The sequence below is a fragment of the Chroicocephalus ridibundus genome, chromosome 8 (assembly GCF_963924245.1).
Source record: "Chroicocephalus ridibundus chromosome 8, bChrRid1.1, whole genome shotgun sequence".
NCBI classification, from domain to species: domain Eukaryota; kingdom Metazoa; phylum Chordata; class Aves; order Charadriiformes; family Laridae; genus Chroicocephalus; species Chroicocephalus ridibundus.
Genome location: NC_086291.1, coordinates 19,581,636 through 19,596,675, shown reverse-complemented (window position 1 = coordinate 19,596,675; position 15,040 = coordinate 19,581,636). Strand labels below are relative to the sequence as shown.

General features: G+C 36.1%; 1 protein-coding gene across 5 annotated transcripts in view; it reads left to right on the top strand.

Moving 5' to 3' along the window:
- BCAR3 (BCAR3 adaptor protein, NSP family member) overlaps window positions 1-15,040 on the top strand; it is a 113,461-nt gene that overhangs the window by 34,305 nt on the left and 64,116 nt on the right. For 3 of the 5 annotated variants that reach the window (XM_063343018.1, XM_063343020.1, XM_063343019.1), the window contains exons 2-3: window positions 2,996-3,115; window positions 6,398-6,512. In XM_063343018.1, coding sequence (XP_063199088.1) covers window positions 3,029-3,115; window positions 6,398-6,512 — 202 coding nt within the window. In that variant the 5' untranslated portion in view covers window positions 2,996-3,028. Of the gene's footprint in view, window positions 1-2,995; window positions 3,116-6,397; window positions 6,513-15,040 lie in introns of those variants that run through there. The other 2 variants (XM_063343021.1, XM_063343023.1) reach the window with 2 other exon arrangements.

Below are 15,040 nucleotides of genomic sequence, written 5' to 3'. Positions count from 1 at the left end.
AAAAAATACGTGCCCAACATCTGCCATACACCTTATCGGTGTGTTTATGATTGTATCTTAGATGTTAAAAAATGTTAGCATTACCTGCCGTATGCAAGGGTTAAGCCTATTTTCAGAAATAAACATAAATAGTGTAAAAGTAGAAGAACAATAGGAAACTCCCTCTGCCTAAAGCCAGTTTTCATAATGATATATTTTAGGGTCTTTTCTAATTTATTTTGTAATTCCATTTTACTCTTAACCTTGATTAGGCTCTGAATATATCTTGTGTCCTGACCACTAGGTCGTACCCTGCATTCAATTAACAGTGTAATATTGGTTAAACAAGAGATGTTTGAGTTAATGTTTCTGTTACCTTTCTTCACCAACACTACCATTAGCAGAAAGATTAGAAAGGCAATTAGTTATCTTGTGGGAGAGAGGGGATTTTTTTTCTTCCCCTTTCAGCTGAAGGAATAAATTTTTCATTAAAACGGTAGGGAAAAATCCACAAGGGTGTCAACGAAGACTTAATAGCACATCAACATATGCCATAAAATAATCACATTCAAAGGTGTAAGTGCGGTACATTCGAAAACAACACATCTTGTATCTTTCAGTATCTTGTCATATAAGATTAACATCATTTTCTGCTTGCACTTGAATTTCCTTTGGTATGGGGGTTTGGAGGCGGGGGGATTATTAGTGGGGTTTTTTTGTTTGGTTGTTTTTTTTCATTTGGTATAAATTAATAACAGAGCAAATGCCAAGTAAGATTAGATAGCCACTGTTTGTCACTATATTGCTTAAAGAGAATGTTGCTTTCTGGAAATTCTGGGATTCCTTTCACGTTTAGCGCAGAATTTCTTTGTTCTGGCATGATGTGTGGTGACTCTCCACCAAATGTTGTAGATACTTGTTAATTGTCACGTACTAGCATGGAAGACAAATATTCAAAATTAAATATAAAATTTTTAGTCTTAAAAAATAGATTCCTAGTGAAGTTGTTAAACAATTTTGAAAACAAATTCATTTTTGACAACAAAATTAAAGTCTGTGACTGAAGTGTATGAACCAGAGAAGAGCTATTTGTTCACAGTTTTACTAATGTCCTAACCAACTAGCTGTGTTTTCCTTTTATCTCTCTGAAAATCGTATGCCTTTCATGCTGACCATCTTGCAATCTGAAAGTACCTGTTTAAGGCAAGCCAATAAATGAAATATTTCAGTGGCTGAGCTTGTCCTCGCCTCACGTAAGAATGTTCTTTGTGGCTTTGACATTCCTCAAAGAAATTCTTTTGTGGTGTGTCCACTAAATGTTGAAATGTTCTGATTGTTGTTACTCCACAAGGTGCTTTTAGTTACTGCAGTACCACCGTTCTTCAGACGTATACTTGTCATCCATAGCCTGCAATGTTTTCACAATAATACAAAACCTGTCATAAAGCAAGTAATATAGTGGACTATTCTGACAGAGGATAGAGGGATTTCACAATGTGTTTTACAAATTAGCAGGTTGGTTCTTTAATAGATCATGAAGTGACAAATGCAAAGATTGCAGCATCCACAGTGTGATGGTATATGTGTCTCTGAAGTGTAACCATTTTGACTTGTTTCCAAGGTTGACCACTGAGTCAAAATTCATAGTGACTTGCAAAACACTGTGTGTCTTACTAACGGTACTTGTTCTGATTTAAATGCTTTAAAAATATTTCCAGGAATGTATTGTATTTATAAAAAAAAAAAAAAAAAAAAAGCTTCAGTACTTTTCTAGTGCTCCAAGAATCATAAAAGTTTCTCTGTCTGACAGAAAGCAGCACTGTCTCTTTGCTGACCGTAACATGTCAGCCTTTGGGCAGCTTCTTGTCACATGTTCAGAGTAGACAGATGTGCTGGAACAAGTGGTTTGTGGCCGGAAAATCATAATTCCAGTTGGTTTATACAGAGCTAATGAGCAAGTACTTTTCCTGAAGTATAGACGAGAGGAAAATCTTCAAATAAAAAAAAAAAGTATCAAAAATGTATGATTAAAGACACTACATGTCTGAACATGAGCGTTTCCTGCTTCTGGAGTCAGTGCTCTGATAGGAAGCATTCAGGTCACAAGTTTAGAATTGGGCATCCTTGAATTTATTTAGTATATGCTCCAACTTGCAAATAGAAATCTCTTCACAAACTCAGCAATTTTTTGGAAGCTTAAGTATTTGTTTATGTAGATCTTGCATAACTGCTTACTTAGAGCAGCGATGTTGGGAGAATATCTTATGTGTCTGTCTTTTGTCTTCCTGTGACTATCATGTGTCCATCTCACTGTCTATCTTTTATTTCATTTTAGCAATTGGAAAAAAAGTAACAAAAAGTATTTTTATTTACAGATAACTTTAATTCAGATGACATCATGACGGAGGCCGAACTGTAACAATCTCCCAGTTGCTTTTGTCATAGGAATACTCTCTAACAGGTTGACTTCGGCTGCGTTCACATCTTGAACAAACATCACCCACAGAACCTTTTTCATTTTGACTGTCTTACAGAATATGCAGTTTCATTCACTTCCTTCATATTCCTACAAATAACACTGCTCCTTTTGCTATTCCTCTTAACTTTTTACATTTTGTCCATTTTGTCATATGTGTTACACGTGTAAGAAGAATGTCATTGTCACTGAATGAGCATATTGAGGAACATTCTCTTTGAATACAAAGGCTGAGTATTTTTTAATTGATGCTATAGCATTGAATGACTGTTGATTCATCTTCTAAAAGATTAATTCAGCTGTGAGAACTAAACAAAATATAGTCTTCAACATTCCCTGTTTGTTACAAGGATTACAATGAATTAAATGTAATAATTCTAAAGCATAGCTAAATACCTATTACCAAATGTCCAAGAAAGTATTAATATCTTTGTCCATGATAGTAGAACTTCCATGCTATTAAGTGCTTTCGAAGTTGTTCAGTTGTTTAATGTTCCTAAGCAATAGCATTTGTAATTGGGTTTTGGTTTTGTTTTTCAGAGTCAAAGGCATTGTGAGTTGAGGGAATAGATAATGAAGTATCTACCCATTTCTAACTGGCTGACTCAGCTTGGTCTTGCAGAATATTGCACGCTCTTTGAACAATATGATGGCATAGAGGTAAGAATTTGGCTTTTTCAATAAAAGTCTTGAGAAAATGTCAAGCAAGGTGATAATAATGCAAGTGATTAATGTTCCATGATAATGATGTTGGAGCAAAAAACCCAAAAGCTGATGGTTTGCTTTTGTCTTAGGAAATGGGAAAATAAAACCACTGTGTTTTGTAACTGTGTACTAAAACTCACAGAGAAATAGAGTCATTTACTGGTGAGCTAGATAAAATGAATATTTTGCTGTTTCTAATGCTGCTTCTCCTATGTTACTCTTGACTGTCTCAGATTGTAACAAATAGGCGTGTCCACCAGAGCAAGAACACAAAGATAAATTTATTTGTTAACTTTTGCAGAAGAAAAGTTATTTTGTAAAATTTAGAATTAGATAAAATATAAACTTATGTGCCAATTGTTATATGAAGTTGCTTATAGGTAAGTGGATACTATGTGGCTTAAGAATAATCTTTTTATTGCGCAAATGTCACATTACAGAAGGACCCTACATCAGTCATCTTGAAAATCCCTAGAAATGTATTCAGGAATTCTTAGGAAGCCCTTTCCCACAGGTCTTACTTGGTCAAAATTTCCTTTTTATTGTCCATTTTGCATTTTCCATTCTTATCATCCATGTACAAACTTACAGACTCTTAACATATTATATCATTAATTAAATGCTTATTTGACGTGTTTTAATTCTGTTTTGCTGTATTCCTAATTCAGGAAATAAATGTAAAAAATAGAACTGAATATTCTCATCAACTCAAAATATCCTTGGATTGACTTTTAAACAATTTTTGTACTTTTTTTTTCTTGACACTAATCAAAATTTCACGAAGTGGCACTAAAGTTTATTTAAAATTTTCTTCTGTGTCACATCTGTCCTGTTTGTATACCAGAGTTCTCAGGGAGTGTCGTGGTAATCTCATAAACTAAGTTAAATAAAAATAAAAGGATTTTAAATATAAGTAGAATTTGTCACAAGTGGGAAAAGAACAGTATTTTTTACTTTCCCAAATGGACACAGTGAGACTTAAAAGCATGTTGAAAAATGTGATTCACACTACCATTGTGACACAGAAGACAGAATATAGGACCATGGGAGAGCTGTTTTGACAGTCACCAAACAAACAAAAAAACCTTTAGCAAAGAGAATTTACAGTTTACCAAGCCTGAAAGCTGCCTGTAAAAAGGTTTTGCTGAAGTACAAAACTTTAAAATAGGCTTAGTACATCATTCTGGTTACAATGGACTTTTTTTTAAGTTCAAGGCCATGAGTCAGAATTTCAGTTCTGCAATATCTGTAGATTACAAGCATTATATCATGTCTTAGTTCCTCGGCCAAACTGGCTATTTTCCTGAAACAAAAATTTAATTTGAGAAAATGCCTGACTTCCCTGACTTCACGAACTTGCTAACGTGCTTAATATTAGGCATATGCTTAAGAACCTTGTTGAACAAAGCTTCTAAGTTCTTGAAAGTCTAAGTAATTGCCTTTGATGTCTTCTACTTTTAAATTACTAATAATTACTAATAACTATTTACACTGGGTTTTTTATCTCTGCAGTAGAAGGTATGATTATATCCATTTTGCTGAGGAGGACAGTGGTGCACAGTTTCTTGAGTTAAATTGTTTTTAGCTAAGTAGTAAATTCATGGCAGTAGAAGACAGAGTTCTTGGGTTTCAGTCAACTGCTCTAGCCAGTCCTTAAGCCAGACCAGAAAGCACTTATGATCTTGAATGAAGAAAGAAAACTTCAAGGCAGGAGACTGTTCCCCCTGACAAATAAAATTTCCACATATTAATGTTGTCAGCTACAAAATGCAGCAAATTCTTTAAAGCAACTTTAAAAAAAACCAAAATGTGTCTATAAAAGCTCCCACTTTGTTACCCTGAGCATATGCTGTTCAGTACCGGAGTTAACACCAAGCCTTTTTGTGTTCCTCCTTACAAGCTTTTTGCTAAAGTTTGAACAGCATTTATTACTGCATTTGTACTTCTTTGTGTGTGTTTTTTCTTGGAGGATGATTTTGGGGTTTGAGGGGGGAGGGTGTTGGGGTTTTTTGAGAGAAGCAGAGGGAGCCTCTGTCCGTGTCGCCAAAGCTGAAAAATCCTTTCTGATGAAATCTGATTTCATCATTAGTACTAATTTTTGCATTTAGGTAAACCTAGAATAAAGAGTAATAATTATTCAACACCCTTCTCTCATGTCATTAGATACATATGCGGTATCATTTGAGAAGCACTTAATATGACACTTTGAGGCATGGCTAAATTTCCCTAACAGCTTTTGAAACAGTTATAGCTAGTGACATAAAAAAAAATGAGGCTTTCCTCAATTAGACGACTACTCAGTCTAAATCAAAGAATGTCATGCTTTTGCAGTGGTTTTAGTTTGAAAGAAAGATTTTAAAATAACAACTTCAAAAACAGTAGCTCACTTAGAGTAGAAATTTTGTGTCAATTTTCTTATTTACCTAGGGGAAAAAAAGTGATTTTTGTATTTTAGCATCCTAGGCCTGACTTTTCAAATCTCCGTTAACAAAACAGGGAACATCCTATGGATTTCTCTTTATCTGGTTTACAGTGAAAATACAGAACAGTAAAAATGAAAAGAAATACATTTGATCATAAATTTTCTGCTTTGGATGTGTTTTCTTTTTGCTCTGAAAGATGTCATCATCAAATGAAATTTTGTACGTACTTATAAATCAACATAAAATTGAAATTTTGTACTGACTTATAAATAATGCTTTGAGTTATTCAGCATCTTGTTTTGAAAAAAAAAAATAACGATTTTGTGGAGAGAAAGGTTCAGGTTTAATTAACACTGTCACAACCCATGTTATCTACTAATTACAGTGAATATCCTCTTGATTATCCAGAACCCTCCTTTCCAATATTATTATGCCCCCCAATTCACGCTGAGATTTATCTTCCTTCGTTAGCTTAAGTACAATTGGCATATTGGAACTTTTGGGTTTGTTTCTTGGTTTTTTTTTTTTTTTTTTTATTGAAAGGAGTCATAGCTTTTAGAAACTCTCCAGATATCCTGACCAGTTGTTTTGAGGAAAAAATTTAGAGACAATGAATTCATTTTAAAAGATAAATTCTTCATCCCTTCAATGTTATACCTTATAATGACAAAGGGGCTTCATATAACACATAAATATACTTACGTTTGCTGTTACATAGCTTGTGATATCAGAAACAGCAAACCTATCTGAAAGAAATTCGAATTCTCCTGGACTAATAGGTATAGCATGTTCCTTACTCTGGCATTTGCTACAGGACTTACTCCATCTTACAGAAGTTGATCTTAGAAAAATGGGAATTGAAAATCAAGTCCACCGAACACACATCATTTCCAACATCCTGCTGCTTCAGGAGGTAGAAAAAAAGAGAGGTAAGATTTCCATGTTGTCTCCTAAAGACTAAGAGAATGAGTTAAGGCAACCCGAGCTTTCCTGTCACGAAGAGGTGATAAACTAATATCCGATTCAGCCTAGGATACTGCTCTGAATGCAGACACAGGGGTACTTTACACAGACAATAAGAAGAATAGCTAAACATTAATCTTGTGTCAGGGTTTTAAAAAATAATATAACCTGTACTTTTTTTCAGTGTTGTCTTTAGAAAAGGCTCCACTCATTTCACTTTCTATTGCTCTCGCAGTCTTCTGCTTAACTAGATACAGTAATGTTAACAGACCATAATTGACGGAAGGCTGCGTCACAAATGTCTTCCTCACTTTGAAAGGTCGTATCAAAAGGTCTAAACCAAGCTACTTTGTGTACATGCCACCTCATCCCTAGCGAGGAGAGAGGAAGAGTGCTTACACAGGCAGTCCTGACTCTCATTTTCCATTTGGGACTCTGCTATGAATTAAGACTTGATCACTACATCTTTTGTTGCTTTTATCAGTTCAGTATCAAAATTCAACTCAAGTTCGTGAGAGCTGGAACAAGCCCTGTAAGACATTCTATTCTGAGTGGAAGGATATAGTGAGATGTTATTCAACTATGACTTATTGTTCAGGATATTTTGAAAATAGTCAAGAAGATAACAAGATACAAGTATTACGCAGTCCGCCCAATTATTCTAAAGATCACTGCCTAAGGCTTTTACGAATTTAATGTGAAGCAATGGTTTACTTGTCTAACATTCCTGCTTTTACCCTCTCTTGGTCAAAATAAAAAGACTTTTGGAGCGAGTGTAGAAATTGAATATTCATAAAATGTGTTTAGCTACTTCAGCTTTTCAGAAGAAACTAGAACTGGTTGTGTACAAGTATATCAGTATATTTTCTCAGTGTTTTCTGAGGAGTTCAAAATTGGTTTAACAATTACATAACTTCTACAGTTCATTGGTTTAACTTTCTTAAAATATTAAAATAAATATGATATTTTTGTAACTGCTACTGTGAACAGATTAGGAAATTACTCAAGTTGATTACTGCAGTGAAACTAGATGTATTTCAATTAGAATGTATTCTCATGTGGCTTTGTGACTGCATTTTGTAACCTTTTCAGGTACTGGAGTGAGGAATATATTACAGTTCTTAATGTAGCATTTTTTTTGGAGGAAAGGAGTGTTCAAACTGTCATTCACACGGTGAATTGATTTATAGATAGTTATGTAACATTTCAATCAACTCACTGGCATGTTCCAAATTCTATTAATATAGCAACAACTTGTGATCAGCTTCAGATAAGTTGAGCTAAATCTAATTTTGCCATACTGCTGGTGATTGCAGTGAATTTGAATTTGAGTCAAACATTTAATCTTCAAACTGGAGTGTATGCCTGACCTCTAGGCGTATGTCTTCCAAGGTGACAGCATGATGCCATTTGTTTCTCTTTTTTGGTAGTTAAGTGCTAGAATTCTTTAAGCTAAGTTCTAGTAAAAGTAGTGGCGGTTCATATTTTTATGGGCATTTATCTTGGTGAGCAATGTTTTTGTTCACTGTCTGGTTTTGGCTAATGAAAACAATTCAGTGTATAATTGAATTATGTGCTTGAAGAAATAGAGCCAGCCAAATTGATCTCTGACTTGTTCTGTTTACACCAGGATATTTACATCCTAGATAGCTTTGTCTATTGTATTAAAAATTCTGGGAAGGCTGCAAAACCCATCAGTTCAGTCAGTCATACATGAGTGCAGACTCTTTTGTTTTCACGGTCGGGACTAATGGTTGTTATCTAGTCTCCAGCCTATTATGACATGGTTTTGTTTTGTGTCTGTCTTTGACAGTGCTGTGTCTAGGAGCAAAGCGCCTAATCAGTTACACTGAAATGCTTGTTTTCCAGCACTGAACTGTACTGAAGTCAGACATGAGAAAAAACCTTTTTTTTAAATCTTCCATTCTGTTAAATAAATACTAATGTCCTACTAATGTACTTAACAGTACAAAGCAAAGGCTATATAATGCTGTTTGCTGTTATTTTGAGCTTTAAACAGCAGCATTGTATTTGTTGCTGGTTCAACAGTTTCCAGACAGTGCTGGATGTGATAAGTCACTTTATGTGTAAGCATTTTCACAAGGTTAATTTTATAGGACTAAGCGTTTCTTTGTACAGTGAAGTTAAGTTTTGGAAAATTTTGTCAAAATATTTTCAGTTTTCTTAAATGTTAACTGGTTCTTAAACTACTTTGAACAGAACGTGTCTCAGTACGCTAAGATTGGGATTCATCCCATCTGACTCTTAACTATTATTAATTACTGCAGAAACACAGCCCAAGATCTGTTCATTGACATAAAGCCCAGCAACACATTCGACCTGCATCAAATATGTGCACATGATCACATATCTGTTGAATTAGGCAGAGTACACAATACAAAGTTCACTACCTTTATGCTTTTACGCTGTCTTTATGCCAGCCAATGGTAGGGAAGTGATTAGAATACCTGGTTTGACGTGAGTAGCATTAGCTAATCAGTAGAAAAATAACCATTCAAAATTGTTAAACCACTTCAGTCCAGCAGAATGAATTCTATAGTGGGTCGGTGCTTTGAATAATGGGGCTCTGATATTTTTGATCTGTATTAGAAAACTGAAAGGCTGCTGTGCCATTGACTCTTGACCTTCATTGAAGCTGGGGTTCTAAAATGCCAGCCTAAGCGGTCTGTGCCCTCTTCACCTTTCCTTTAACTGCTTTTTCCCATCTCTCTCTCATTCCTTTTGTTGTCAGTAGAACTATCCTGCAGCTGTGTGGTGAACCCATTGGGAAATTTATCTGGCTGAAAAACAACTTTTTCCCCCCCTCATATTCATCCAGGCGAAGTCCCCATGCCAGTTCACTGTTCAGCTGGGCAAACACTTGTATGAGTACAAATGGCCAAGGAAGAGACAGCAGAAGTGAGGCCCTGCTGCCTGAAGGGAAGCCACAGCTGAAGGTGTTCTATTAGGAGGCAAGCCACTCTGTGCTCCCTCTAGGTATTAGAAAGAGACAGATTAATTGAGTTGATAATTCAGTGCACTTTCAATTTGAATTACCTTATGTAGGTGCCTGTATTTTTTTTTTGTTGATTGCAGAGATATCCCAGGACGGCTGGGATCCTGGCAGGTTACTTGGCAAGTGCTGACAGCTGGTTGAATTAAATTAGGCCTAAAAGCTACAACTGCAGTTGGCCTTCTGAGTGCAGCCTTCAAAATTTCAAGAAAGCGTTTGTTTCCTTTTCTCTAAATCCTGATGATCTCAAATATTTGCTCAGGGCTTATCACTATATTTCACTTCCTTGCCAATCAAAGTACACAAGCGGAAAAATATTTCCAGTTTCTGCAAACTTTCTTCCTAAATGCAAAACTGTTACTAGTTCTGAACATACTTCCTACCACTCTTTCATGAACAGAAGACCACAAGGCTGTGTACTGAGTCACACTGATAGTTGCTCAAGTCCGGGATCTTGTATCAGATTGTGACAAAGCAGATGTCAAGTGAAACATGACAGAGCACCTCAACCCATAGCGATGCTTTCCCAGAATACTTTCTCAGCCTCTAAATGTTTAATCTAATGAAAATGAAGTTTCAAAAAGGTATGAATGTGAAGAGCTATAAATACTCTTTCTACAAGGCGTTTGACAGTATCTTACCTTTTGATGTGCACTGCAGCACGTTCTGGATCTTGGTGTCCTGCCATCTAGACAAGTATCCATTCATGTATTTATAGCATGCTGTGACTCCTTTGAGATGTTTGGTTTTCTCCTTTGGTTTTCTATTCCAGGGAAATCGTAGAGTCAGAGGGTGGGGCCTGCAGCTTGCCTGGGCTTGTCCCAGTACGGAATCAAGATGCATTCAAGATTTGGGTACTAAACCACTCCCAAGTAAAGCAAAATGTGGTCTGTGCTTCTGTCTGTACTTATAGGAATGTTCTCAGCAGCTCTCTAGCACCTTTTTGTAGTCTTGGATGTGTTTGTTTGGCATTGCAAAGAAGCCAGGAAATAACACATCCTCTTCTAGAAGTAGCTGCTTCTGTTTTGAGAGAAACTGATGACAAATTAGGTGTAATCTGACTCCTGTATTACACAAAAAGGTCTTCCTTCCCAGTACATGAGGCATAGCACTCTGTCCTGTAACAATCAGCAGTTCAAACCAGACATCCTGAAAGCTATAGCCCAGTACTTATAGAGTAGTGCTCCAGGAAGGAACTGTGGTTTTCTCAGTGTCCTCTAATACAACTAAAGTAAGGTTTGATGCTATGTGGGACTGGGACAGAGTGATATTTAATCGTGTTACCATATCGTGCTGCAGTTTTTAGGGGTGTGGGTTTATTACTATTTCTTATGACCTACAGTAAAAGAATAAATCAGGTTTCAGATGTGTTGAGGAATCCCACCATGATGTGGCCAGCTCCTTCAGCGCAGTAGAAATATTAACCTATAGAGAGGGTAATGTAAATATATAAATGCAAATGTCAATTTTTATATAATAAAAAAATACCTTGGATATTGCCAGATATGGAAGACATTTCTTGGTTCCTTTATAATCATGAATTTAAATACAGAATTATTTTGGAACGCTTTGTATCATTTGACTATTAAAATGCTTGTGTACATTTATAAGTATTCATTATGTACTTTTCTGTACATCATTCATTGAGTTATGAGTGGAAAGATACATAGAAAGCTAAGTGACAAGGTTTTTCTAAGGTGTTCTAAGAGCTAGAACTTTGTTTTTCTAGTATCTTCTTTTACTGAGCTGAATTCTGATTAATAGCATTTTATGTCTTAATGTGATGTCATTAATATATTAGAGTGTTTTCCTTTGAGACGCTAAAGGTATAAAGGATCTTTCCTTTTTGTCTTGTATGGATTTTCTTATACAGAGAGATTACAGTTTTAATAGGATATATATTTGGATCTCTTAAAATTTTATTTGTCTTACAAAGAAGGCCAGCCTTAATGGATTTAAATAAAATATATGCATTGACGTAATTTATTGTGAGTGAATATAAAATAATATGCAAATCTGAATTAGATTAAATGTAATTAATATTCCATAACTTCCAGCTTTTGGTTGGGAAAAGAGATTTTGCATTTAAATTCTTAAATAACTGTTTCTGCATATGTTGTATTTCTTGCCCTGCTGCACTAGTTTAAAGTATCAAGTGCTTTCTTGACATGTGGGTCTTCTGCTTGTCATTCATTATATAGAAGACATAGGATGTGTGCTATTAAGAAGGAAGATGAGCGAGCAGTACACATCCTTGCTTGTGACAATATAGAGACAAGTCCATCTTCAAGGAAGGTGTAAAATAACTGAGGCACTCCCTCATGTATTTTTATTAGATGGCCAAAATAATTAACAAAAAGCAATAACTGTTTTTGCCTTGTCAAACCCAGATATCTTGCCTTTGACACTCTCAGATAAAGCCCTTTTACTCACTCTGGTTTTGTTGCTTCTCTTTGAAACATTACAAACACAACCAGAGTGCTTTGGAGCAGTGGTATGTAGTGTCAACCTGGCAGATTCCAGACCAGTGCTAAAGTATTCTGGTAGCTTTGCCTGTAGGTGGAGAGGAGGCTGCTTTGAACCCTTTCATCTGCGTAAGAGTTAGAGGTGGTATTGCTACCCATGTGGTCTATTTTGCTCTCACTGACAGACATATGGATTTGAAGGTTTTTGGCATTTCTGTTTGAGGATGCCAGAATTGTAGATGCTGTTGTTACAAAGTTGTAAACATACACCTCTGACTATACCATTTCATCTGTTAAAAGTTCCAAATTTGTTTATTGCTGCTTTCTGGCCTTCTGTTTATCCTTGTCTCTACATCAGTTAAGTTCTAAATGAAAAAGTCCCTAGCATCTGTCACATGCACAGAGAGGCTGTTAATTCTCTTGTATTTGAGACTTTTTACAGAAACATGGAAAAACAGAAGTTTACAAGGAAATATTAGCTCCATAGTAACAGCTCTTCTACTGCTAGAAGCGAAGAGAGGAAAATGAAGAGTAGGAGGGGTAGAAAGGGTAAAGAGGAACCAATAAAACCTTATCCAGCTTCTTTCTGGTATTGTCTTCCCATTTAATATGTCATTTACCAAAATTAGTCAATAAAAGGAAACTGGTTTTAGTGCAGTTTTATCCATGTATTTCAAACTTGTGAAATAGGTCTGTCTAATCTATGCCAGCACAAGCTGTTTGACATGATTTTCAATACCAAATTGAAGGCGGAGTGGGAGGAACATAACATGTTATTGTCACAGAATATGTGCAATAATTTATTTTTACTGATTTTTTTTAATTACTTATTTTTTTTTGTTAAAGATGATACTCACTTTTCTTGTATTATATTTGACAAGGGCTGTACTTAGGTTTTTTGGTTCTAGCAGTGTCTGATACTAGCTGACTCAAAATACATGGAATTCTGTAGCCCTGAGAACTTGCGATAGCTACAGTGAAAACTTTTTTCCAAATCCTTCCAAAAGTTTTGGTTTCTTTCTGACTTAAGATTTATAATAGTGAGCTGCAGATTAGAGGAGTTTAACACTAAACCAATTTCTATTGAAAAATACTGATTTGTCAGAAATAAAGTTTTTAGCCAGTAGTAAATGAAGATCAGACATCTGGTGTTATATGTATCCAGTTTGTACTCTTCTAGGTCTGCAAAAATTAAATGTGCTGTAGCCAGAAGCTCCAGCAAGCCAGAGCATGTCCATGCTCCAGTTTGTCACTGAATGAGCTAAGATTTATATAACTCCTCAAACTCTCCTGCTTTACTACAGCATTATTTCCAGGATCGTCAGCTATGGGATGTTCTTGCTTGCAAACTTCTCTGAGGCTAGGGATCACAAGTTTTCTTGACTGTGACTCGTAACAGATAGCGCTTTGGGAGTTTCTGAAAGACTTCATGTCTGCAGATCTAAGACAGACCAAATAGCCAGACCGGTAGCTTTATTATTGAGGTCTGGATAGCTGATGACTTAAACTTGTCCATTTCAGTTGGCAGCCCGGGGAGACCTTAGAAAGCACAGTTGCCGTAACTTATAGTTTTCAAACAAAATATTGTCAGATTTCAAGTACTGGAGCATTTTTCACTTTGTATTGTCATTCTAATTTGGCCAGATATATCTTTGATTAATTTGAAAATTACCAGCAAATAAACTTGATTTCCTAGCCAACAGTTCTGCTGATCATTATTTTTTCTAGGTGGCATCTGTGGGAGTTAAGGGAATGCAGCATTTTATTTGTTTGGGTCCTTTCTCTTCTAAGACAAGTCTAGAGTAGAAACTTGCTTTGACTTTTGTTTATCAGGAAATCTACAAGAACTGCTGTGTGAGCAATCCATGCATACCATGTCCTCATCTTGTGTAGTTAGTTCTGCATTTTATCATTGCAACCATGCAGCAGTGCTTTTATAGTAGATGTATTTTCTCCCTGTTATTTTAGGAAGACTGGAATTCTGATGTTTAAGGTCAAACTGAAAAGTTCCAATGAATCATCTTTGTTTGTGCCATCATCTCTTTTGTTAGCACAAGGCAGGCACATTTTGAAAATGGTTGTTAGCATAAGGCAGGTGCATTTTGAAAATGGTCTCTCAAGAACTGGCAACTATCCAAATCTTGGCACAATTACGGTATGCGAGCTACAGCATCACAGGTCTTGGGACCTGTGTCCCAGTTACTGTTCCTCCTCACTCATCAGATAGCTGCTTGTATAGGTGTCTGCACTAGATGGAAAGATGCATCTGTACATACTCCCTGCCCTCAGAAAGCAGAAGTCAAAGGTGACCTTAGAAGGTCACAGCAGTGTGTCACGTGTGGCCAGCTGTGACCAGCACTTGGCTGGTTTCTCAGCCTCCCCTAGGCTGTTGTCGCAAAGGACAGTGCTTCGCTGCTAACATTTCTGTGGCAAGGTGATACACAGCATGATGCTATATAGAGAAACAGATAGTTAAGGGGTATGGCAAGTCAACATGGAATACTGATGGGGATGGCTTGACAGAAGTGCTGTGCTTGTTTCAGCACATTGGTGCTTCCAGACTTAATCCCACGTCTCAGTAAACCCATTTCCAAAGTAGATATAAAGAATGAAAGCAACAAAAGTTTTGCAACAAGGAATCTAGTCTCACTTAATTTAAAGTAGGTAAGTGTAGGCAGTCCTGTGAATTCTTCACTTTTACAGGTTGCAGGCAAATTCTCTTTAACAGCTTTGCATCAAGTATGTACAAGGATGGATTGTGTAAATTGTCATATGTGAAGACAAAGACCAATTTTCAGTTTCATCTGAAGACACACAAAAAACTCCTAGGGAAAGGATGTAATGACTCATGCAAAAGTAATCACAGTTCATGCAGGGCTGCCCAGCTACCAGTTCCATTACTTAGCACCCAGTCATGTAACTAAGGAAATTACTTCTCCTTTTCTAGTTCTTATTCATAAAACATGACATTGAAGCATGACATTACTTCCTATGTAATTACAGTGCCTGAAAATTT